Source organism: Rhipicephalus sanguineus, chromosome 7 (assembly GCF_013339695.2).
Source record: "Rhipicephalus sanguineus isolate Rsan-2018 chromosome 7, BIME_Rsan_1.4, whole genome shotgun sequence".
Taxonomy (NCBI): Eukaryota; Metazoa; Arthropoda; class Arachnida; order Ixodida; family Ixodidae; genus Rhipicephalus; species Rhipicephalus sanguineus.
In genome coordinates, this window is record NC_051182.1 from 146051614 (window position 1) to 146077207 (window position 25594).

The following is a 25594-nucleotide window of genomic DNA, read 5'->3' on the forward strand; positions in this document are numbered from 1 at the left end:
TTTACCGGTGTGAGTACTAATCAGATTTTGACCTTAGATGTCGTCGACCATGTGGATAGTTCAATCAGAATATCATTGTGCTCACGGCATACAAACGCCTTCGTCAAACGGTGTCAGTGAAAACAGACATGGTTTTGCAAAGAAAGCTCTGGCGGAGGGAAACTAAGAGCAAAAAGAAAAAAAGTACAAGAAAGAATATATCACCCACCTGATAACGATGACCTGGTCTTCACTGTCCTTACTCATCTTCGAGTAGGCGGCGCTGCTGATGGCGAACAGGTGGCTGTAAAATGAACACACACACATAAACACGGTAAGAGTGCTGGGTCACGTGTTCTGCAACGCTGTCATTAACTATACACCCTCGTCAGGTTAGCAAACCACATGCTAGCGTCTGGTTAACCTCCCTTCCTTTCCTCTTCATCTCTCTCTCTTTCTCATAAAAAGAATGACGTAGTACCGAGGTCTCAATATCCGTGTCCCAAAAGAGCTGCCACTTATACTCCGTTTCATACATCAGGTGCAACTCTGAGGAAGCTATGCAAAAAAGTTCGATCAGCAAAATGTCCGCGCGTCTCGCACTTGGATTTCGTCGTTGTAAGCGCGGCCTTCGCGATTGGCTCCGGCTGCGCGCGCCGCCGAAACTGATCGTGGAGGTCAAGATACGAAAATAAAGAGACGCCAAGCGATTTAGAACAACCTATTGAAAACCGTATCGAAAACGGGTTTGTTAAATTCTAAGGCACAAAGCATCTTGGTTTATTACTCAGTCTAAAAAAGAAAATGAAATCACATTACGGGTCGTAAAATCATCGAACTATTTCCTGGTAAAATCATCGAACCATTTCTTGGTGCGAACGCGTCTACAGCAAGTAGTCTCGCTATGCAGTCCTTGGGAGCAACGCAGAAAAACACGTGTACCTGTCGTCAGCCACGTCGTCATAGTAAACGAGATCGTAGTCTTCGTATTCGTCTACAAACGTCGCCGTGTCCGACATGATCACGTCTTCTCCGGCGTCGTGTTAATCCAAGATGCAATCCACGCGCCGCATCCGATCGAACCAGCTAGATTGCACTCTTCGCACACACACACACACAAAACGTCTTCGCCACGACAACTTTCAGCGATGAACCGACTTGAAGCCGGCGACGGCCCGTCTCAGCACACGGGCACGAGAACCACGTCGTTAGTGTTAGCAACGTGCACGGGGGGCGGAAAGAAACAAGCTCGTAGACGAACGAATACTGGCGGAAGAGCGAAACGACGGAGGCGGCAACGTGCACATATATGGAAGGACCGACAAACAGAGAGGTCGACTGGGCCCCTCCGTCGAAAAACTGCAGCCGTGCAGCCGTGCTGGAGAAGGCCTGAGCGTCTTCCCCATCGTCTCCTCAAGTTAACCAACCCACCCACCCTTCTACAAACAAACAAAACAAACAAGCAAACAAACAAAAATATCCCTATTTCAGGGAAAGTGCAACGACGGTGCACACCGTCAGCCGTCTTTGACATCTTCTTCTGACGTCCTCGCCGCACCAAAGTCGGGAGATGCGTTCGGACAATACCTTCTACAACAATCACCCCCTCAGGCCCTTCCGCCCAGCCCCAGAATAAGCTCGACTTCGCGCCATTGTGTCCACCGGTACGGTCAGTCTTCAACGGGTTAAGCTCCCCTCACACCGCATACGAGCCAAGAGGGAAGGTATTCCACACATGGCGTTTTGTAGAGTTGACCCCACTAAAAAAATGAAAGGAAAAAGAAGTAAAAACAAGCACGAGTCATGCAATGCTTCCAACGGGCCAGACCTTATGATTGACGTCCTTCTATATAATATACATAGTCATTACATCCTCAGTGCACATATGTAAACAGTATCCCCCCTCCCCCTTGCATCCTCTCCTCTCTCTCTCTCTCCTTTACAGCACCCACACCCATTGATGACCGCCGTTCAGGTGTCGCCTACAGGGCGGCCATCAGTACAACTTTTCCTCTTCCTTGCCTCCTGTTGTATATACTTCCTCAAATGAACAACCACTTACTAAAGCACTTACTTGGTACCGGAGAACTTCACTGTAGCACTACGGGCAGATCAAGGAATACCGACTTCCACTTGTTTGTGCCATTGTTACGTTAAGAAAAACAGCGCGCACACAAAACTTGAACTGTGTTGTCTTCAGTAAAACTTCTTTTGGGTCTAGTTGGTTCATAATCCTAGAAGTACATTTACAGGGCAAACGCAAAGACGCACCAAAAAGAAAGAAACGACACACACAAGCGCTGACTATCAACTGACTTTATTTCGGCGATTGTCAATCCATATATACCTCCAAGGCAGCCTTACTGCACATTCGCCACGCAAACGACATAAAAACAAAAGTGAAACAGAGTGGAAACAATGAATCAGTGTATTACATACGCGATGAAATGAAATCAAACTCAGATGAGTGCAGGGACAGAGACGTGTCGCTCATGCAAAGATGAGCCCTTTTCCTGATAAGATAGGCTTCTAAAGCCAGCCGCTTGAAGGGACCTCGATCCTTGGCAGGAGCCACAATGAGCATGTACACTGTCGTCCTTTATGAACGGGAACACGCGAGCGCGCGGCCTGAGCTCTGCTGCGGCTGCCTACAGTGCCATCAACCGACAGCGACAGTGCCATCAACCGACAGCGAAAGAAAGCGCACCCGCTTTTGACGTCATCTATTGGCAAACAAAATAACGAGTCATGGCCGGTGGACAAGCGCTGCTAGATTACGCTCCCGCTTCGGTCGTGCAGCGGGCGATGCCGCCAAAAGCGGACGTGCTTTCCTCAGCTCTCGGTTGATGGTGCTGTATACGCTAGCTGCCGCAGCGCGCAGGCCGCGCGCTCGCGTGTTCCCTTTCATAAAGGACGACAGTGTACATGCATACACTGCCGAAATAAAGTCAGTTGATAGTCAGCGCTTGTGTGTGCCGTTTCTTTCTTTGTGGTGCGTCTTTGCGTTTGCGCTGTAAATGTACTTCTACGATTGTGTTGTCTCCATTGTCCAGGTCCTAGTTTTGTGTGAGTGTTATTTATTTTTTTTTATTTTTTTTATTTTTTTGCAAGGAGAGTACTGAAGCAATTTCAAATTTACACGTGTGCCCTCCTGTCCGTGAAATAGCTACTTAAGGATCTCCAGATACTCACGGTGGCAGCGTTCCGAGGATCTGTCCCTGGTACTTGTTGACGACGTCGACGCCGTACACATCGAACATCTTGTATGGATTTACAGCCACCAGGATGCTGCCAGTGTAAGTCTGCGTATATAGTGCGGGACATACAGTTACGTCTACTGAAATGTTTAAAAAAAAAAAGCGTCCTTGACAACGTACTTGCCCTTACATCTATCTGCAAACACAACTGCACGGACACAGTGTACGGACACAATGAACGGACACAGCGTACACGGTGCCAATGCCGTTTCTTCACGCCACACTAGTTTTGTTCCCCATTTAAATGCGATTCAACTTCCGTGGCACTGCTGCTGCTGTGCACTTTAAATGAGACGAAATGGATTTGCACTATTTCTGCTGCTGCACATTTAATTGCGATTGAACGTTGCTTATCATTTGTACTTGCACTTTCTCAACAGAGCATTTGCACTCACGTTTTTGAAAACATAGCTACATGAACACTGAGTAGGCGTACCTTGAATGCCGCTTTTCCGCGCGGAACTAATTATGTATAGCACGTTAAAGTGCAAGTGAATGTGCTCGCACATTTTGTGCGAGAACAAGTGCTATCGAATGAACTTGCACAAGTTTCTGCGGCAGTTCTTAATGAACGCGAGTGAACCTGCACTTGACTGAACCCACTCCCGCTGTTTCTTTCGCAGATTCTCTTAGGCGTGCTTTAACTGCGTCAGCAACGCATTTAGCCTAACACGTATCAGCAAGCATAAGTGAACAGGACACGTTGTACAACTACTTCGAATGCTGGTTCTTCACGCTTAGTTACCTTTGTTGCACACTGAAGGCCGATTGAACGCCCTTATTTCCGCTCCACGTTCCAGTGAATGCGTATGAACGTACATTCAACTGAACTTTTTCCACCATTTCTGACGCACATTCTCTATAGGTGCATGTTACACTGACTCGGCAACGCAGTTCGACTGGCACGTGTCTGCACTCATGCACTCATGGTACCTTGAATGCCGGTTCTTCATTATTAACTATACTTCTGTTACATGTTTAATTGCGATCAGCGTGTGTGCAATATTGATCATGCACATTCTAGTGAGACTGTATGCAGTTGCACCATTTCAGCTGAACATTCGAGTAAATACGCTTTCATCTTTTCTCTCGAACGTTCTGTTGTACTAGCACTGCCTCAACAATGCACTGCCACTTTTACACGTATACCTTGTGGGAAATGAGGTATGGAACCCGCTTACAACCTGCATGCGAAAGTGCAGCCGCAGACTGGCGTTGGCTGTGAATTCTGTTTCTTTAACCTAAACGGGTCGCACTGAAAGCTGCCACGCAACCTGTCAGATGGAAGGCCCGTCGAGTTCATTTCTTCCTCCTCCTTCCTCCCACCTTTCGCCTGACGTTCACGCTTCACGGCGCCACGAAAGTGACAAAACGCCACGACCGATCCGGAAGATCGCAGTTTCCCATTGTTTACACAACCGCGGGCGCCGATCGACCGCTGTGCCAGGAACGCGGCCACCGTCGTGTCTGCCGTGCGTGCTGCCGCGGAATCCCAAACAAGCCCGCAACTTTCGGACACAGCCCGTGTTTGTACGAACAGGTGTACCGACAGTCTGATGTAGCAGACGCATTTCTCGATGTTCAAACGAGTCTATTAACACGTCTCCGGTGACCTGAACCATGCGGGACACCACCATCAGCACCATCATCGTGATCGTCTCATTTTATGCCCGCTGCAAGACCAAACCTAACTAAACCAACCAAACCAAATATTTTCGATTGCGACATATCTTCCGCGAGCTCATTCCATTCTATATGCCTGAAAAGCTCCTAAACTCATCGCACCCGTGAAATTCTCTGTAGTCCACTACTGCACTTCCCTCTCTTTGGCACCAATTCCGACACATTGCTAACCGCCTGCCCTACGAATTACATGGCCTCTCCAGCTCCATCTTTTAGTTGTCTCTATTTGCGCGCTGATCCACATTGCTGCCTTCGTGAGTCTAAATAAACACCTAAATTGTCACTAATGTCACTAAACTGTCACTAATGCAATACTATAGTAGCGATGAAGTGTTGTGTTGGTCCATCACACAGATCTAAACAGGATGTATAAAAATGCAGGACGTTCTGTAAAGGGTAACTAACAATCGATGTACATTTTGGTGGTTCGTTTCAATTAATATTTTGCTCAACATGATTCATTACAAATTTTTGTGTTAACAGTGTCAAGAACATGCTTGTAACTGAGCTGCTGTCTTTGTACGGGGCGAAGGACTCCCTCAAGCCATTCAAATGGCTTTTCCCTTCGCCTCCGATCACATGTATTGTGATGAATCAATAAAATCAAATCAAATCAAATCAAATGTCACGCCTAGGCTTTTCGTTTCGTCGCTCGCTGCGCAGGCCTTAACTTCAGCGTGAGTTTCTTTGTTAAATGTCCAGTTGGTACCAGTTGAATGCAATGAGAGTGCACTTTTATCTTTGTGGAAAGCGGCAAGCTGTATGTAACCATTACGTCGTACCTGGCACATGCGCTCAAACCCGTATTTATTCTTCGGTTAATATCCTTCCCGTGAGCAGGGTCTACCGAGTGACCTACATATAAACACATTCGAAGTCCTACAAGGGCCGGACACAATAGGAAACTGGCGCTATTCTGGCGCTGGTTCTGCCTCGCCCCCACTGCGAGCAGATTGCTGCCTGCGCCCCTGAGTCGATCCCACAACCAGTTCATGTTGTGTCGTCTTCTACACCTCAGATGCTTTCTGCTGTAAACCTTAAAACTGTCGTGTTCAACGAACGGAACTTCGTTATCAGGGATTGTTTTTCTCTTCAAGCGTGCGCTTATAATAAGTGACTGTCACATAGTATGATGGAAGTTTTTCGTAGTAAATTAACTTATTTCGCAGCGATTGAGCAAACTTACGTATATCTTTTCCTTGTCATAGCGGATCTTGAGGTTCCACAGGAGCGCCGCCTCGCTCAGGTCGCTGCAGAAAAAAAAAAGACAAAGAAAATAACTATGCACACACCTGGTCCCACAATCTGCCGTGTGACGCAGCGTCTCTCGGGCCGAGATTCGTCATGTGTTGTTGATTACAGGCGTGTAACGCGACCAAGACACACAGAATAGTCATGACGAGTTGAGAAATTTTCGGTCGTACGATCTTTCACGTTCTTGTATGACCGGCGTAGTCAAAACACGCCCGAAAGATGCGTCTCGCATATTCGTTGAACATAGAAAGAAATTCTTTAGGCCACTTTGTGGCACATGTCAAAGGCTAACGGCACGGAAAGGACACTTTGTCTGCTCTCCCTTGTCGGTGTCGCTCCCGCGCTGTTAGCATTTGATTAAACATAATTACACGACCACAATAATTATGATGACTCATTAAAAGGTTCTGGAAATCCCGGGTACCTAGGTTTCGATGCTCAACGCCCGATGGTCTAAATTAACCTATAGTGGCCCGCTCCTACAGCGAGCCACATAATCATATCCTGCTCTTGGAATGTAGTACCCAAGCGCAATATTTTCGCCTATATCGGGTTATGAGGCTTTCGTTTCTCCTTTCCTTTGTGAAAAGCATCGTGGTGAAAGGACGCCGCCAAGTAAAGAGCGGAGTTCACGTGACTTACGCCAGCCTGACCATGTCTTCCACCCCATCGGTGCCCAGGTCTTGTCGCTTGCGGACGGTGGACAACTTGTGGATGGTGAACGTCTGAGCCTGCGTCAGATGCAGATGGAACAACACGGGCACTCACTTTTTTTTTTTTTACTGTAGTATAGTTTGAAAGCAGATGTCAGTCAAATATTGCTCTGGAAAGATATGGTAAAGAGCGAGCGCGAGCTGCGTTTATAGTACCATAAATTGAAAACTTGGGTTTTTTGTCGACACAAAGTAAAAAAAAAACACCGCGCATCCAGACGCAGACTAGAAAGAAGCACACCACCTCAGCGCTGAGGTGGTGTGCTTCTTTCTTGTCTGTGTCTCAATATGCGCTGCTTTTCTGTGACTGCGTTTATATAGACAAAAAAATTGAGCATAACCTTGCCGCGCCTACATGAATCAGCTTGGGTAACTGCGCCCACGCTTTAAAGATTTTAGTACAACCGCTCTCCGCAAAATGTTTACTTGGACAATGATAAACTGGCAAGAGTCATTATTGCGGGCGCAGTTCAGTTCTTTCCGCAACACATTATACAGATCTTGTGGCGAATTGGGGCGCAGTTGTTTTGTTTGTAACCTTCTTGCGCAGAAAAATGGAAGAGTCAATCGTAATCTCATAATACATGAGGAGGTATGCTGGAGGCGTGTATCTTGCACTTTTGGAGAATCACGTAGGTCAGGTGAGTTTTCGAAGCACACCGTTAAGAGGCCACAAAACAGGTAAGCGGATATGTCAATGCGTGGTCTATGGCCGTTTGCCAATATGCTATTTCTTTCAGAGCGACAGCGCTACTCCCCCCGCTACAAATCCAGAAAGCATTCTTGTGCGTGCGTTTGGCCTTGGAGCTGAGCTTCCTCGCACGTGTGTCGTCATAGCAACGGACATGCGCAGTGTCGGTTCGTTCTCCTCTCCCGCGCACTCTTTTCCGCCGGTCTGCAAGAGCCGCGACCGGGGGCGCGCGCGCCTCAAGATCTCAGCGTTTGTCACGCGGCTCCCGCGCTGGCAATACGAACGTAATTGTGGACAGCGTGCCGCTTTAGCGAACGTGCGGCCAGAGCAATGGTCTCGATAGCAGACGGCTCGCCACTAAATGGCGCAGACGGCAATTTATACACCCCCTCGCATGGTCCGTATTACTTTGTTGCCGAATGTATACGAGCATCCAGGTATAACCTTTTCAGTGCCAAGAAGGAAATTCCAGGTCAGTTTATTTCAAAGTTCTTTATTTTGCAAGAAAAGGGCAAGAAAATGATTTCGGATGAACAATTAAGAAAAACGGGCGAAACTTAAGTTATTTTACTAATTAAATTTAATTAATTAAAATTATTTATTTAAGTTAAACAGCTGTTAACCGCAATTTGCAACACAAATTACACATAAAAATTGATTGCAACTTCATTGGAGACCCTTCGGTAGTGCTTTCACACATACTGGGTAAAAATATAAACCACATAAACATCTGCGAGGAAAAAAAAGTTGACGTTTGCTGGGCAACGCCATTTTCAAACCCGCCGTGCGTCATTGATGCCCGACTCGGAGTGCCACCTCTTTGAGCTTAAGCATAGTAACGCTCTCCGCGCGAGAAATTCAAGTTGAAGGTAAAAATATTTGCTAGGTACCCAATTTCGACATTCTTATTTTTATGTATAATCGCACAACATCGTTCCTATGCTGCTGTTTTGTATTTTGTTATATGCTGTTTATACATTTCTGTTCTCAATTTTACATTGTGCTGTTAGTACTATCATGTTTGCCCATTTGCTTTCAGTGTTGTGAAATTTCCCACACTGTAACAGCCCGAAAAGACTTGCAGTATTGAAAATAGATAAATAAAACATGCACACTTACCTTCCCTGAGACGACGGCCTGTACGGTGACGACCTGGGCGGGCTTGGAGAACTCGACCACCTCTCCGGGCAAGCTGTAACCCAGCCCGGGGTCGAACCAGACCAGCTGTCCCGGCTCGAAGTCCTCCATGGCGGACGTGACCAGCGTCGAGGAAGAAGGCGAGGACGACGTTGTCGGCTGCTGCTGCGAAGACGACGACGACGGAGGTCTGGGCGACGCGCCACCGCCGCCCCGGTCGTTGGCGGCGGCGGGACCTGGGGTTCGCCTCATGCTGTCTCTAGGGAGACGGCAAAATGGGGGTAGGGGATCTCGGAGGCACCGTGTGGTCACCACGGCAGGGGTGGCGGTAGCGGCGGTGGGCTAGCGGCCGCGTGAGCTGTGCCCATCACTCGGCGACGCCGTACCGAAGCGCCGCAGAGGGCGGCCTCTCTGCAAAGAGAAACAATAATTGGGGAGTTTTAGGTAATCCGCTTGTGTTGTACAGATGAAAATAAAGCATCGCACAATATCAGCCTGGCCTGCGGGCCCAGGAGCTTTCGTGGAATCACGAGAGACAACAGTAGATTTCTCAGGCATGGACGTCACAGTTGTTGTGTTTTGTACTTTACATAGGAATATTAAAAAAAAAAAGAAAACAGTGCGATTTTCGCAGACGGGGACAACGGTAAAGGAAACGACACGGACAAGCGCTGACTTTCAAGTGAAATTTTATTTCACACGAGAAGTATATATATTACGGTAAAATTTATCAACGGAAACATTAAAGCGTGACGACTTCCTGGCATGCCGCCTGCTTCTCTAGAAATGACAATTTTTTTCTGCGACAAAGAGGCAGATGTCTTGCTGATCAGGGGCGTAGCCAAGGGGGGGGGGGGGGATTGGGGGTGTTCACCCCTCGCCCCCCACGACAATTTTCAATTTTGTTTGCGTAGATATGCACGCACACATACCAACGCATGCACGAACACACATAAAGTATGGTTGAACCTCACCCCCCCCCCCCCCTTCCCCGAAAAAAAATTTCTGGCTACGCCCCTGTTGCTGATACATAGTGAGCCTTCATGGCCCCCGTCTGAAAAAAATCGCGCTGTTTCATTTTCAATATGCATGCAGAACCAACCAGCCCAAATCTTCACTTTACTAATTTACATGAGGAATTTTAGATAATACGTGCATAAGCTGCAAAGGTCCACTATAAGGGGCTTGCTGCTCAGTTCAGAATCTCAGCCAGAAGGAACCCTTCTTCGACGACGCCGTCATCGAAGACGCTGACGTCGAAGACGAAGAGCTGACGAGCACCGATGAGGGTACCGGCCTCTAAAAAAAATGGGCAATAATTGGAGAGTTTTAGATAACCTGCGTGTGTGATCTGAAGGAAACCACCGTAGCACGTTATTAGCTTCATTCGGTTTTAATAGCTTGCATGGAATAAAAACACCAACAGCTTATTTCTCAGAGCAGAGGGTCACAGCCATAATTTTTTTTAGCTTTGTAGAACATGCGCAGAAGCTGAGACGAACTCACTATCAAACTTTTGATGCTGTTTTAAGGTGCAACAATAGTTGGAAACATCAGGAAATGTGCGCATGTGTGTGTGTGTGTGTGTGTGTGTGTGTGTGTGTGTGTGTGTGTGTGTGTGTGTGTGTGTGTGTGTGTGTGTGTGTGTGTGTGTGTGTGTGTGTGTGTGTGTGTGTGTGTGTGTGTGTGTGTGTGTGTGTGCGCGTGCGCGCGCGTGTCAATGAGTTTCTATACAGTCGAGAAAAAGAAGAAACCAATTGTAGATTTCTCACTTCGCTGTAGATTACAGCGACTTCTTTAAAAGTCGACCACGGAAGGTGTCACGGCGTGGTCATGGTTATTAGCACATTGCTCAGTGTGAGCATGCTCGATAAACGACATCTCACAGTGAGAGAGAGAGAGAGAAAGAGGTCGAGGTTGAGGTGGCGTAATAGCGGATCTTCCTCACTTCAACCTCATCGCCTCTCTTTCTTATTGTGATGGGCCGTGTATCGAATACGCTCAACCGATCAAAGTAGTTGAATATGCTGTTATATGTAATGCGCGTGCACTGTGATGACACCCGCTAATCACACAATCACCGAAATTGTAGTGTGGCGTATAGTCCTTCGTTTGATGCGGCACAAAAAGTGAGACACTAAATAATCACGAAGAGCGCTCGCTGCATGTCTTTGGTTGTGTACCGAGATATATTTGGTACAGGACGCCTCAAGGAGGTGGACCAGAAATCAACCCCCCCCCCCCGAAATTTTTCAGTTTTGCTTGCGTATATATATACACGCACACATACAACGCACGCACGAACATACATAAAGTATGGTTGAACCCCCCCCCCCCCCCCGAAAAATATTTCTGGCTACGCCCCTGCCGCTCGATGACGGAAAACAAGTTCGCCGACTCATTTCTGCGGTACCTGCATCAAACAGGCCCTGCATGCCTTGACAGAATTCGTTCGTAAAAGTTTAACACACATGCCTTGCTACAAATCCCTCGAATAAGCAACAAAGATACCTAGAAGGTTAAGACAGAGCAGAGGGGTATTCAGAAGAAAAAAAGAAGAGCGTAATCCCATAATAAGAACCAGCACGGGACTCACGAGGAATTCCCGCCGAGTTGCAGAGGATACAAGAAAGAATGAAATGAGAAAGAAAAAAAAATATATATATATAAATGTGGGCCTAAGCGACGCTTCCAAATTAAGGACCAAGACGAATCGGCCGAATCGCCTGGACGTACAGCGTATAGAGTGTATACGTCTAATGGGACGGCGGAAGTAACTTCCTCTTCACGTCCGCTGTAAGGAAGGAAGTTGGCGACGGCGGCGCCAGAAAACTTCCCTTCCGACCGCTGAGCAGAGCTGCTTCCCGGAAAAGCGCTTCCTCGAGCGCATGCGCGGAATGACAGACCGAGCATTTAAGAGCGTGAGAGAAGGTGTAAGCCGGTATCCCACACTTCGTCGAGACATTGCATCAAAAACGTTTTCCTTTTTTTTTTCTTTTTTTAACTGCGAAGCGGTTAGGGGACCGCCCTGTCGTCATCTCATGCCTCGCGTTGGCTTCACGCAGGCGTCACGCAGGGCCGGCCACGTTCGATACACATATAGCAGACTGCACGTTTGGAACGCCAGCGCTTGCTTGCCCGTGAACGCCAGCGAGAAAAGAACAGGAAAGGGTAGAAAATATCACATAATGACACGGAAACAACAGAAAATAGAAGATAAACGCAAGATAAACACAAGATAAACACAGGCGAACCAATGCTCCACAGTTCGTACAGCTTTCTCTTGGGGTGAAACTTTTTTTTCTTTTCGTAATTTCTTTATAAAAAAAATTGGCGAAGTTTGCTGCGCAAGATTTGAAACATGAAATTGGACGATTCTGAAGACTAATCTGGTTGCTTCTAGATTGTTTCTAGGCCTGATGCAGGTTGCTTATAGGTTGCTTCTAGGTCGGTGTTATAGGCTTTAGCTAGGTGGCGCTAGGTTGTTACTACTTTGATTCTCAGTGCATGCATAGAAGTTGAACCACAGACAGTCGCAGACACGACACAAATGTCCAAACTCCAGAGACAGAAAACCTCGCCCTGAAACCGCGAGCGCTCGCACATCTCATAGATATACGAGCACGTTGTCGTTGGCGTAGGGCTTCCATCGCTTCGGGGTCTTCTCGCCGCCGTTGCCTTTCCCGTTACCTAGCATTCTCTCGTTGTACGCACTCGAGTCCTTCGGCTCGTCGCCGTCGCTCGCAGCCATTTGTTGGGCTATCTGTTGCCTTCTTCATTTTTAGTGGACCAGTGGTGAGTAGTGGGATTTACCCAATTTCTGGGGCACATACCCGTTTACGATGATGATAGTTATTGCCATTGCGTTTACAGAGTGCAGACATGACCTCTCGATAAAGAAAAAGAAAGCTATCGAGCGCGGCCCTGCAGGCATGGGGGGGGGGGGGTTCAACCCCCCCCGAAATTTTTCAATTTTGCTTGCGTATATAGGCACGCACACATACAAACGCACGCACGAACATACATAAAGTATGGTTGAACCCCCCCCGAAAAAAATTTCTGGCTACGCCCCTGGTAAGCACATATGACTCACGACACCCCGGCGACCGCGCATGATGCAGCGTAACCGCTATTCCACCCTGGAAGGACATGCACGGATATCGATAGCGACGCCAGGCACGTTCTATAACTTCTCGTGCGTAAAACGAAACCGCCCAGGAATGCGCGGATCGCCGCAAGCATAGCCGCCACCGTCAACCACCGCTTGAGGGGAGAAAGACCGCCACGACGGGCAGACGTCCAGCGAATCGGAATCCACTCTCACGGCCGAGCAGAGAGTGCGACACCGTGCCGCTGAGATTCCTGCGGCTCAATCGCTGCTGCCACCACGACGCGCGGAGGTCTTTCTTATTACACAGTGCGGATGCGGTTACATACGGGCATGCACTGCGCGCGAGGCAAGCAAGACCGCTTTTTTTTTTCTTTTATACCATTTTTATTTTTTTTTCATTCACGGACGCTCGATCGAGTCGGCACGGTGCCAGAGCTGCAGCAGCGACGGCGCTAAACACGCGATCGAGAGGCATATAACGGGACGCTGTAATAACGACTGCGTGTATGGTAAATAATGTTATGCAGGAACGCCCCGCGCGCAGCGCTGAGCGATTTGCCTTCTTTACGATTTATTTTTCTTTCTTCAAGGCGGAAGCCTTTGATGCCACATCAAGCGCGAAAATCGACTCTCGGCGTCGCGCGGCGTTGGCCTCAACACGAGTGTTGCAAAAAATGTCATCACGTGATGACGTCGTCGTGACGTTGCTTATCGCCAAATTTTGTGACGTCATCACGAAGTCGCATAGCGTGACGTCACATGATGACGACATCGCGTAACATCCTCGCTTGGTCAAAGGTGGGCAGATCCTTCCAATGCCTCCGATCCCGGAGGCAGTGAAAAACCGCACGTTGGGCGCAGAAAGCTTTCGGGGAAGGCGGAGTGGGGAGGGGGGTTGAATCAATACATTCGACTGAGAAGGAGCAAAAGAAGATGGCTTTCGCCTTTGAGTCGTCTTAAGCAAATGCATGAGGAAATCTATGAGTTTCTAAAATTTTTGTGCCTTAATAAACGTTATATATATATATATATATATATATATATATATATATATATATATATATATATATATATATATATATATATATATATATATATTCTTTTTGTTGTTGTTGCTGTTTGAATACAATATCTGTTCCTGGGCCTCGATTCGCTTTCTGTAAAGGGGTACAGTGCCCAATCTAACACATTTCTGATCGAATACTACTAAACACTTTAAACCGAAATCGGGAAAAGCTGGACTAACTGCAGCGTCAGACTATACCTGCATGAAGGGTTTACTTGCTTTTTTTCGGGGGACGATATATTTAGCTCGAATTGTTCGTTCACGCTCCTGTCTTTGGTATACGCGCTCCAATTATGTCTTTTTTCTCGTTTTCTTTTTTTTTTGCGTTTGTTGCGTCGACACGTAAACACGGTTCGGTCTTGCTCCTTCACACAGCCTCGTCCTATTTTACCCAACCGTATTGAGCTCAACAGAATTTGCCCGTTCGCAGACCATGTGTCGATTTCTCTTTTTGCGTTCACCCTCGGCAACTTCGAGGCCATTCAAGCTTTCCATTTCTCCAGACGTTCCACTTCTATTATATGCTTTACTGACTTCGCACCTTTCTTTTCTTTTTTTCCGATGCAACAGGCTCGGAGTGATTTTTTGTAACTGCAATTTTCTGCGCGAGTGAGCCCGAATTATCGAATGTTTGTTTTTTGTTTTTTTACAAGGAAAATTAAGAGACAACAATTGCGGCAAGTTGTGCAGGTTCGTAAAGATGCATGACTTCAAATGTGTAGCGCGTAAAAAAACGGAGACAAAAGAAATAGACGTAGACAGGACAAGCGCTGACCTGCCTTTCGCTTGTCCCTTCTACACGTATTTTCTTTGGTCCCCATTTTTTATGCGCTACTAACTTGAAGTCATTAGCAGACACGTCCGCAGGCTATGTTGGGCGCGGACTAAGCAATGTGTAACGCGGCATTACGTATATAGAAACAACGGTAATTACGCATAACGTAACGTAACTGGTGGTTTTACTATATATATTAACGGTGGCTTAACGAGTAACACTCTCATTATGGACAGGAAGTGTGACATAAACCGGTTTTTCGTCACAAAAACAAAGCGAAACAACAGTGGTGGCGACGCTACACGAAGTTCCCGTACGAGCTCGCCGTGACGCCATCGGTTTTGATGACTTATGCTCAACCTTAACTATCTTTTTCCTTTCTCATCAGTAGATTGTATTCAAAGAGAAACATGGAGCTATAGTAGTTTCAACAACTTTACTTGCTGCGTCTTCATGTTCATACTCACGTTCATGTTAATGTACGAAACCTTGTTCCATCGTCATCTATCTATGTGCGTTGCTAACATTTGTATGTTTTTTTTTTTATGTTGGAAAAGCCACTAGCCACGGTGGTATTGTTTCAAATATTGCAGCTATGCAGGCTATTGGTCCAAATTGGTCCAATAGCCACGTGAGCTATTGGTCCAAATTTTGTACGCATTCCATCTACAAATATGAATGCAACACGTTTTGATTTGATTTGAAGACAGAAAAGAACACGAAAGAAATACCTCGAGACCAGTGACGTCATAGCGTAGTACATATGCGCTGGTTCAGAAAACTGAAAGCTACGCTCCAATCAGTCTTGCACTAATCGGCACCTCAGAGAAATAGAAACGAAAGTACTAGGGTTTCAAAGAAGTGTTTGTCAGTCGAAATTATGTTTAGCGCTTAGTTTTTGCAGCTGCACAGATGGAAAGCACGGAATCACTTTCGACTGCCAGACACAACCTATACAAACACACTTGGTAATATTAGTACAAAGTGTACAAAATTTAATACCTTTTTGTGCAAAAATTCTTACGCTACCGCACCTTGTGTTAACTGCTTCGTTTTATGCACTTAGGTTGCAAAAAGAGCAGCTAGCTACAGTACAATATTCTTTACATTATTAACATTTGTCTAGGGGCCCTCCTAACAAATTTGAATGATTCTAACAGTGTGTATATTTTGTAGTACAACGACCCATGTACAGTCGGCGCCAAACATTAGAGACCACTATAGAGAATTCAGAAAACTTCGAATTTCCCAGAAATTTGTGACTGTATTCTGTGTAACTGCACAGTACACGGCCACACGTTGTTAGCGCGTTTTATAACAGGCAGGAAATCGAAATTCAAGGCTGCCTGTCAAAGCAGCAGGAATATTCAGCTCTTTCTGGTGACATGTGGTCTCTTAAAGGGGTAGCAACACCAATTTTCGAAGGTGAGTTTACTCTGCTATCCGGCATACAATGACGCCTATGCGCAAGTGCGAAACTCAGTAAATGATGATACGATCTTTTATTTTGACATTACAGTCGATTTTCGAATGGCGCACCTACTGACATGGCGCACCTACTGAATGGCGCACCTACTGACAGGCTACAGTGTCTATTCTGGTGACTTCGCGCACAAATATGGCTAGTTTCGATGACGTCAGGTAACAAAACATTCAAAACGGACGCTTGTGCATCACCAACGGTGCCACGGAGTTATACACCCTAACGGAGTGGAGCGGCCGTGAAAAACGTCACGATATCTTGCGCGAGCACGTGACGAGGAGCTCGTACCGTGTTGGGACGTCAGGGTAACGTAGGAACCGAAACTAGCCTTTGAAAACATACTGTACTTACTTTTTGAGGGTAAACTCACGCTTACCGGTACATTTTCTAGGCTCTTGAGGGCTTGGCCTTTCATCCTTCACTTACTCGCGCAAAACACACAGGGAAAAGAAGAGACTTACGGGGACATGCGCGACTTGGCCTTTCATTTGATGCAAAAAATAAAAAAGACGCAAAAAGGGTAGATATCGTTGTGTCAGTACCTCTTTAACTTTTGCGCTGACTGTATGTACGAAACGGATTGAAATTCAATATCTAATAATCTCCGCGCCCGCCGCGCCGATCTCGTGATATTTACGCCCGTTTTCTGTCGTTCCTCGAGTGCGATGGAATCACTTACGAAGTGGAAAGCAAACTGGTTTAGCCTAATAATGTAGTTTAGGTTAACAGGCACAAGTGGAGTGAGTCGGGTCAGGTCGCGTGGTACGCATACGCACGGAGCAGATAAAGTGCGATGTTCGATGCTAGTAGTTCATGGGATGCGAGGTTAAGACGCAATTGAGGGCGCCCGGAGATTATGGGGATCACGGCATACGATTGTTGATGAGATAATTTGCAGGCACAGGAAGAGTGATCAAGGTTTCACACACCGCCTACTCGCTTTGAGGCATGCGAAACAAGCTTAAACTAACGATTGAAGATTGAAATTGTTTGTCAAATTATGAGAGAATGCAAATGTTCGATGTTTAATACGTAATTTTTTTACGATTGTTGATGAGATAATTTGAAGGCACAGGAAGAGTGATCAAGATTTCACGCAGCGCGTACTTTATTCCAGGCCCACAAAACAAGCTTAAACTGACAGATGGAAAGTCAATTTTTGTCAGATATTATGATAAAATGCAAATGCTCAATTGTTAATACGTGCTTTCTTTATGATTGTTGATTAGATAATTTGCAAGGATAGGAAGAGCAAGGTTTGACAAAGCCCCTACTCATTTCGAGGCACTCAAAACGGATTTAAACTCGGAGGTGAAAATTTAATTTCTTTGCCAAATTATGAGATTACGCAAATCTTGCGTTCAACGTTTAATAGTTCTTTCTTGATTGACTTCTTTTTAAGGCGAAAGCCTTACATGCCTCATCAAACGCAAAAATTGACCGTCGGCGTCGGTGACATCCACACGAGTGATGTAGAAAGTCATCATGACGTGATGACGTCACCACATGACGTCACCATGACGTCACAGAACGCCAATTTGTTTTCTCCTTCTTGTACTTCTGAGCTGTTAGCTTTGCGATTATCTTATACACTCCTTTTAAAGAGTGTTTCGGGGAATATGGTTCGTTTTCTTCTTCACAAAATACTCCAATTATGGTAGCCATGACACTCGAATATTGTGGTGCTAAAGGATGGAACAGTTTGAATGATATCAAACTAACTCGTTCGTACAGTATGCTCAGGTAATAATAATCAATCAAACGTTTATTTAATGTGCCCAGGAACAACCGTAAGGTCTTTGTACTGGCGCACAAAAAAAAACAAAAAAAAACAAAAAACAAAGGAAACATTCATAATAAAATATCAGGGATAAAAAAACGTTACAAAATTGCACATATACAACTATGCGCAGGCAGAAAAAAAAATATCAACAGTGTACAAGGCTATGTAAGTACAGTGCAAAGCTCGGAGCAGAACAACGACTGGGAGCTGTGAAAAACATCGAGCTCCAAAAAGTAAGCATTGTAAAGACGTTGTATCCTGCCAATGGTCGAATGTTCACAGAGGCAGGCGGTTACATGAAAAGGTCTATTCTCTCTGGTCAGCTTACGTGGAATTCGGAAATTAAGACAGTTGAGCAGTACAGGGCAGGATATGATACCATGCACAAGCTTGTAAAGAAATAACAGATCAGCGCGATTTCGTCGGCAGCAAAGTGATGGCAATGATAATAATCCAGCAGCGTTAGAACGAGATCCAGAGTCATTTCTAGCGAAACGATGGTTGTAAATGCTTAGGAATTTTTTCTGGACTCGCTCAATGGCGTTGCTGGTGTAATTAGGAATGCCATTCCAGATCACAGATGCATACTCTAGTTGAGGAAGACATAGCGCGGTGTACAATTTTCGGAAGGGCACAGGAGAACGGAATTCTCTAGACATTCTGCAAACACAGCCTAGGGTGCGAAGACCCCGCAAAGCAACACGCTTAGCGTGAGCAGAAAAGTGTAAGGTGCTATCAAAAAGAACACCTAGATCATTGATCTCACATACCTTACACAACGACACAGAATTGACAGAATATAAAAATGGCACACTAGATGTTTTTCGAGTGAAACTCATTACCTTGGTTTTTGAAATATTTAGGGAGAGGTTATTGCTCCTGCACCATTCAGAAAAAGAACACAAATCAGATTGCAGCAAGCGACAATCGATAACTGAATGAATTTCCTTAAATATCTTTATGTCATCGGCATACAAAAGGAAAGAAGAATTCCGAATGACAGAAGAAACATCATTAATATAAATTAAAAAGAGGAGTGGGTCCAGTACCGACCCTTGAGGAACCCCACTAGTAGCTTTATACAAAGAGGACGTTTGGCCATTAACGGCAACGTAACATAATCTATCAAGAAGATAGCTATGGAGGAGATTCACAATTGAAGAATCAACATCAAACTGTGCAAGTTTATCCACAAGCAGCGAATGGCTGACAACATCAAAAGCTTTGCTAAGGTCACAGTAAATAGCGTCAACCTGTCCTCTCTGCGAAATAGGCGTGGAGACTTGCATCATGAAACTGGCAAGATTAGTGACAGTTGAGCGGCCAGCGAGAAACCCATGCTGATTCACAATCAATGAATTTTTTACATCAAAAGACAATATTTTGTGAAGAGCAAGCTCAAAGATTTTGGATGCGGCACACAGAAGGGAAATAGGGCGGTAGTTCGAGACGTCACTTTTACAGCCAGACTTAAACACTGGGAAAACACGAGCAGTTTTCCACATGCTAGGAAACGTTGAAGCATGCAGACACTTATTAAATATGGTAGTCAATACTGGGACAAGTATACTGCCATAGGCTAAAGTATGGCAGAGGGGATGCCATCTGGGCCAGCTGAAAAGGATGGTTTCAAGCGCTTAATGCATTCTGAAATGGAATCTTCATCTAGCGACACAGCATCAGCTGTGCCAACTGCCTTAACCTGTCGACCGTTACTAGCTACAGAGGCTGGAGACTTATAGACAGATGAAAAATGCATGGCAAAACAGTCAGCAACGGCTTGAACTTCTACTCCATTTGGGTCCAGTATCCTGAAGGACTCACCACTTTTGCTCGACCGTTTGCGCACATACTTCCAAAACTCAGCCGGCCTGTCAGACGCGCTTTTTTCTAAAAATGAAATATATAGACTGTGATCCCGTTTATAAAGGCGTTTACAAAGAGTACGAAAACGACAGAATTCTTCCTTCAAATGAGTTGATGCAGAACGTTTATACTCCCTGTGTGCACGATCTTTATGTTTCAGTGCACTTATAAGTTCTGATGAGAACCAGGAGGGATATTTACAATGATGAGGTGTATACTGGGGAATGAACTTGCGCATGCTGGTCAAGATAAGCTCCGTAAACTGATCGACTTGATCATCAACATTGGGTTTGTCAGTTACCAGTGACCAATCTGTGGTGGACAAGTCATGGTACAAGCCAGCGTAGTCACCTCGCTTGAAGGCAAATCTGGGCGTTTTGTCTATTTTTCTGGGAAAGCTTGGTCTTTCTGGTGAAATACAGAGTGTTAGTTTGAGTGGTGGGTGAAATTTGTCAGGACGAACAAGAGAGATGTGAGAGAGTGATACTTCGATAGGTTGATTATTAGAAATACACAGATCTAAGACGTTACCACAGGAATTGGCAATACTATTGTGCTGCTGTAGGGAATTAAAAGCGAGAAAATCTAACAATACGCTGCATTTCTTCTTTAAGAAATGATGATAATGAGAAAATTTAAGTGTGGTCCAGTCAATTCCTGGTGTGTTAAAATCGCCAAGTACAATAATTTTGTGCTTCTTATGTGAAATTACCACATTTTCAATAGAAGAGACGATCTGATTAAAAGCAATTGGTGAAACGCTAGGCGATACATAGAAACATCCAATCAACAATTTTTCACAGTGCTCAAAACTAATTTCGATCCAAATTGATTCAGAAATTGTTTCTATGTCCTTGCGTCTAACAGATCTTAGAGAACTGTCTATAGCCATCAATACACCACCACCTTTTTGTTTAGTTGCACAGAAGTCCCGATCACTGCGGAAGGTGGTGTAGTTCGACGGAAGATAGTCACAGGAAGGAATTTCACTGCACAGCCACGTTTCAGAAATCGCAATAAGGTCAAAAGAAGACGAAACAACATTAGCAAAGAATTCGCGCGTCTTAGTGCGAAGACCACGAGCGTTCTGATAAAATATATCCAAATTTTATCAGAACGCTAATAATAATAATAATAATAATAATAATAATAATAATAATAATAATAATAATAATAATAATAATAATAAGAAGAAGAAGAAGAAGAAGAAGAAGAAGAAGAAGAAGAAGAAGAAGAAGAATTCTGGAGGGCTTAAGAAATTTCGACCGCCTGGGGTTCCGTGAACCGAAATCTAGGCACACGGGCCTACAGCGTTTCGCCTTCATTGAAATTAGAGCATGTTTCACAACACTTAGAAACGTCAACTTAAGCAATTATTAGTAAACTGTAGTTTAGATATATTGAAATGTGTCGTTTCGTGTTCGGGCACCTATATTTGGAACTTTATAACTGGTTTGTGTAGTTTTCAAGACACATTTAATGTTTAAGACATATTTAGTAATTGAAGTAGAGTCTGGAATATTTCTAGTGTTTTTTTTTGTCTGTATATTACTCTGTTCATACCTTTCTGCGCGATTTTGTTTTGTAACCTCTGCATGTACATATACATATATTTTGTTTAACATTATATATGTTCTACTTTCCATGCATGGCATCCCACCCTGCTAAAACCCTGGTAAGGGGGCTGCAGTACCAATATATCAATAAAATAAATAAATTATTGTGCACATGCTGCTAATGGCGTTTATGGCCCACCGCATGCTTATTCGGGACCCCTTGACAATGTTAACATTCATCGGTACAGATTAGGGCGCAGAACTTCGAAATTAAACCTTGAAGTTTATCTTCTCTATTAACGACAATAGAGATTTCAAAGAATAATGTATCATACAAAATTTATTTATTGTTTAACTTTCTTTAAAAAGACACTATCAAAGAGTAAATTGATTTTCCTATAAGCAAGTAAATTTTCGACTGCTGCAAGTTTACGTACGGACTTCTAGACAAAACAAAACAAAAAACAAACGCATTAGATTTTATTGTTAAGAGATCAGGCACTTAACATGGTGAATTTCAAAAGTCTTTATAAAGCTCCAGCGGTGGCCAAATTCGGAAAAGGAACCACAAAGTCAGTGACGTCATACTGACGTGTACTCACGCGGTGGCTTCAGTGAAAAATTCTTAAAAAGGTGCAACCTCGGCCTTCATTTTCTTGTCTCATAAGGAACGTATGATCGCGAAATTAATGACTGAAAGACTTCTCAAAAAGTAATTCATCAGTTTCAACGAAGTTTCTGTTTCCTTTTAGTGCAACCCCGTCAATATGGCGTGTCTGATATTACATGAAGTGGTAGAGCGTGTTCCAGGAGAAGACAAAATCCTAAAAAATTAAACAGAAACTATAAGAATACGCAGGCTAATCAAGCCCAGATGGACGCAAAATGTTGAAAAATTGCGTAACGTGGTCAGTAAAAGCGTCAAAATGGGATGAAAGGATGGAAGGAATGAAATTTAAAAACAAATGCAGGTGTGAAGTTGAATCAGCTTGCTAATAATAACAATAATTGTTGGAGTTTTATGTCCTAAAACCATGACATGATCATGAGGGACGCCATAGTGGTGGGCTCCAGAAATTTCGGAAATTCAGGTGTTCTTTAACGTGCACCTTAATCTAAGAACACGGATTCTAGCATTTCGCCTCCATCGAAATGCGGCTGCTGCGGCCGGGATCGAACCCGCGACCTTCGTATCAGCAGCCGAGCATGTAACCACCGTACCAACGAGGTGGACCAAATTGCCTAAAAGAAATTCTGTCAATTGTGGTCTACATCACCTTGGCAGGCAGCTTATTTCAGCAGAGTCATCGATGACTATTCGAAGTAGGAAACGCCTAAAAATAAGGCCTTTAGGAACACGACGGAATGTTGCCTCTAATAGTTGTGAAATGGGTCCTTTACGCCTTCAAAAAAGCCAGGAATACATCAGCAGCTTGCGGAAAACAGGATGAGTTTGCAGTCATGGGGCGAGGCCTTTGTCCTACGGTGGACATATAAATAGACTGATAATAAATTTTGAAAAAGATAAGATTTGGTATAAATTTCTAGCGCATAAATAACGCAAGGACGAAAAAAAGGAGCTAGGACACGACAAGTGTGCTTACAGTCGCCGTCAGACTTAACTCGAACAGTGAAAGCTCAACTCTAGCGATTGCTCCTTCGGCAACGTGACCGGATTGCGAAGCGCAAGCGTAGAACAATTCAGAAGGAAAGTGCACTGATCTAGTACAGTTGGAGGCCACCGTCTCCAATATATGTGTACCGACCTCAACAAGGAAACCGAAACAGACACTTTCCTTATATGGAGCATTACAGATAATCTGTTGTGTTTCTATTGAGCTTCTATCTTCCTATTGACTTTGTCAAAAATCAGGGGTTTATCCAGAATGTCGTTTTTTTTTTCTTTTTGAGAGGCGGAGGGGGAGGCGCAATAATTTTGGTGTATTGTCCGGATCCTCATTGGGGGGGGGGGGGGATTTGCATAAATCCTCGACAGAAAGTCTGCCAGCATGCCATCGAATATCTCTCCTTTATGACGGAGGGCTGACACACTTGCCAATGAAGTACGCTGGCTTATGTAAACTAACCCAAGGTGTAAATCCGAGTGTGTGATGAGTCTGTGGAAATATATTGTCTTTTTTTTTTCTCGTAACATATACGAAAACTTTCGTAGCCGCCGCGGTGGTCTCGTGGTTATGGTGCTCGACTGCTGACGCGAAGGTAGCGGGATCGTCGGTCAGGCAATGAACTTTATTTATAAATTGTCCTGACGAGCCGATTTCCCTCAAGAGGGATGGTCGACTGCGGGCCGCACCCACGTGGGGACAGGCGAATTCCGGCCGCATTTCGATGGAGACGAAATGCTAGAGGCCCGTGTGCTTAGATTTAGGTGCACGTTAAAGAACTCCAGGTGGTCGAAATTTCCGGTGCCCTCCACTATACGTACGGCATCTCTCATGATCATATCGTAATCTTGGGGCGTTAAACCCTGCACAATTATTATCCTTTTTGACGGAGCGTTGAGACACTTGCGAATGAAATACGGCGGCGTATGTACAGGGTCGACCAGATCTAAGGTGAACATCTCCTTAGTATTCAAGCTGGTAAAACTATAACGTTTATTCTACTTCACCGGCGAAATATTCATTATATGACGTCTGATCCTGGTTTCGATAAGCGCTGGAATAATCTTACGAATTATGTATTGAACATCAGCTTTTATGAGGTCCAGAGTACTAACGAAGTGTTCAGCTCAGATGTGGACGACCCGAAGATGTAAATCAGAGTGTTTGATGAGTCTGTGGATGTATATGCAGTATCTCGTTTCTCGTAAGTACGCAGTACGAAAACTTTCTGATGTCTCTGTTAGAACTCACTATGGGAAACAAAGATTGAGCATGCAGTTACCGCCTCTTATAAATAAATAAGTTATGTTGCGTGTACATAATATCAGTTTCAGTTTTTTATACTTCATGTTTGTTTGTTTTTTCACGTATTGTTTACTTTAGGCGTGGAATTCGTGCTTAACGCTTAGCTTGCATCATTTGTTCACATTCTACGCTTCAATCAACACTTCCTGTGTCATGACTAAATTTTAGCTTTTGCCAAAACGTTGTACTTTATAACACGTTAAGTTTGGAGTATGCATTTCACGTTGTTATTTTAGCATTGTTGTACTGCGTTATATTGCTTGTGTATTATTTTTAGCATTATTGCACTGTCGTCTGCGAAATCGATGGGACGCTTTCAAGCCCTTTGCAGAGGCTTTTTGTCCTCTGCCCACATCGTCACTGTACACTGACCTTTATGTTGAAAATAAAATCTGAACTGAAACGTCACCTACAGCACTGATTTGAATACGCTAGTAATAACACACACACACACACACACACACACACACACACACACACACACACACACACACACACACACACACACACACACACACACACACACACACACACACACACACACACACACACACAACATATAAAGAAGAAGGAGGCCGAGTGTCTAAGCGAAACCGCAAATTAACACTGCGGCGAACGAGATACAGGTCGTAGATTTCACGGCAAGGGTTAGTTATACTGCGCTCCACATACACGCTGACGTGCAGTACATACAAACGTAACGCTGTACACTCCTCTAACGTTAAAAAGGGTGGGCGTCGGGACGGTGCTGCGTTCAACGCCACGCAGACAGGGAGGCGTCAACAACCTTTGAACTCTTCGCAAAGGTTGATCGCACCACTTGAAAAGAGACACCCTCACCCGATTGGGAGGCAATCGAACGAAACCGCCGGCGCCGCACCCTCAACCAACAAACAAATAGCGGAGAGATCGACCTATAGCGGAAGAAGCGGGAGGAATCGCTTCCCGTTGGCATAAATTGGGCCGTCAAAACAAACCACCCCGCTACGTCGTTTCCCGCGCCTACGCGTTACCCCGGGCCCGCCCACGGCGCAAACCCAGAAAATTGGCAGGTGACGTCAGCCCCTCCACAAGCGCAGGCAACCCCCCCTCCCCTACACACACGTATGCCAGCCGCCATCTTCTCAGCAGATATCAACAGGTCGTCCTGAAGCGGCCGCCGCAAGAGCAACAGGTTGCAGGATCGCGAAGAATAAACTAATCGACCGCAAGTCGATCGCAACAGTCAAGGCTAAGCGCTTTCAAACTGCGCTGTTCGTTTCGATCTAGAAAGAGAGATGTCTCAAAACCGAACCGTAACTTTGGACCGG

At 45.0% G+C, this 25594-nt stretch overlaps 1 protein-coding gene across 1 annotated transcript in view; it reads right to left on the reverse strand.

Annotated features, from left to right (window-relative positions):
- Positions 1-25594, reverse strand: part of LOC119400191 (unconventional myosin-XV) — a 110002-nt gene that overhangs the window by 83756 nt on the left and 652 nt on the right. The window contains 5 exon segments of the mRNA XM_049417996.1: positions 209-283; positions 3172-3281; positions 6106-6169; positions 6816-6904; positions 8697-9125. Of these exon segments, the coding sequence (XP_049273953.1) occupies positions 209-283; positions 3172-3281; positions 6106-6169; positions 6816-6904; positions 8697-8966 (608 nt within the window). The 5' untranslated portion in view covers positions 8967-9125.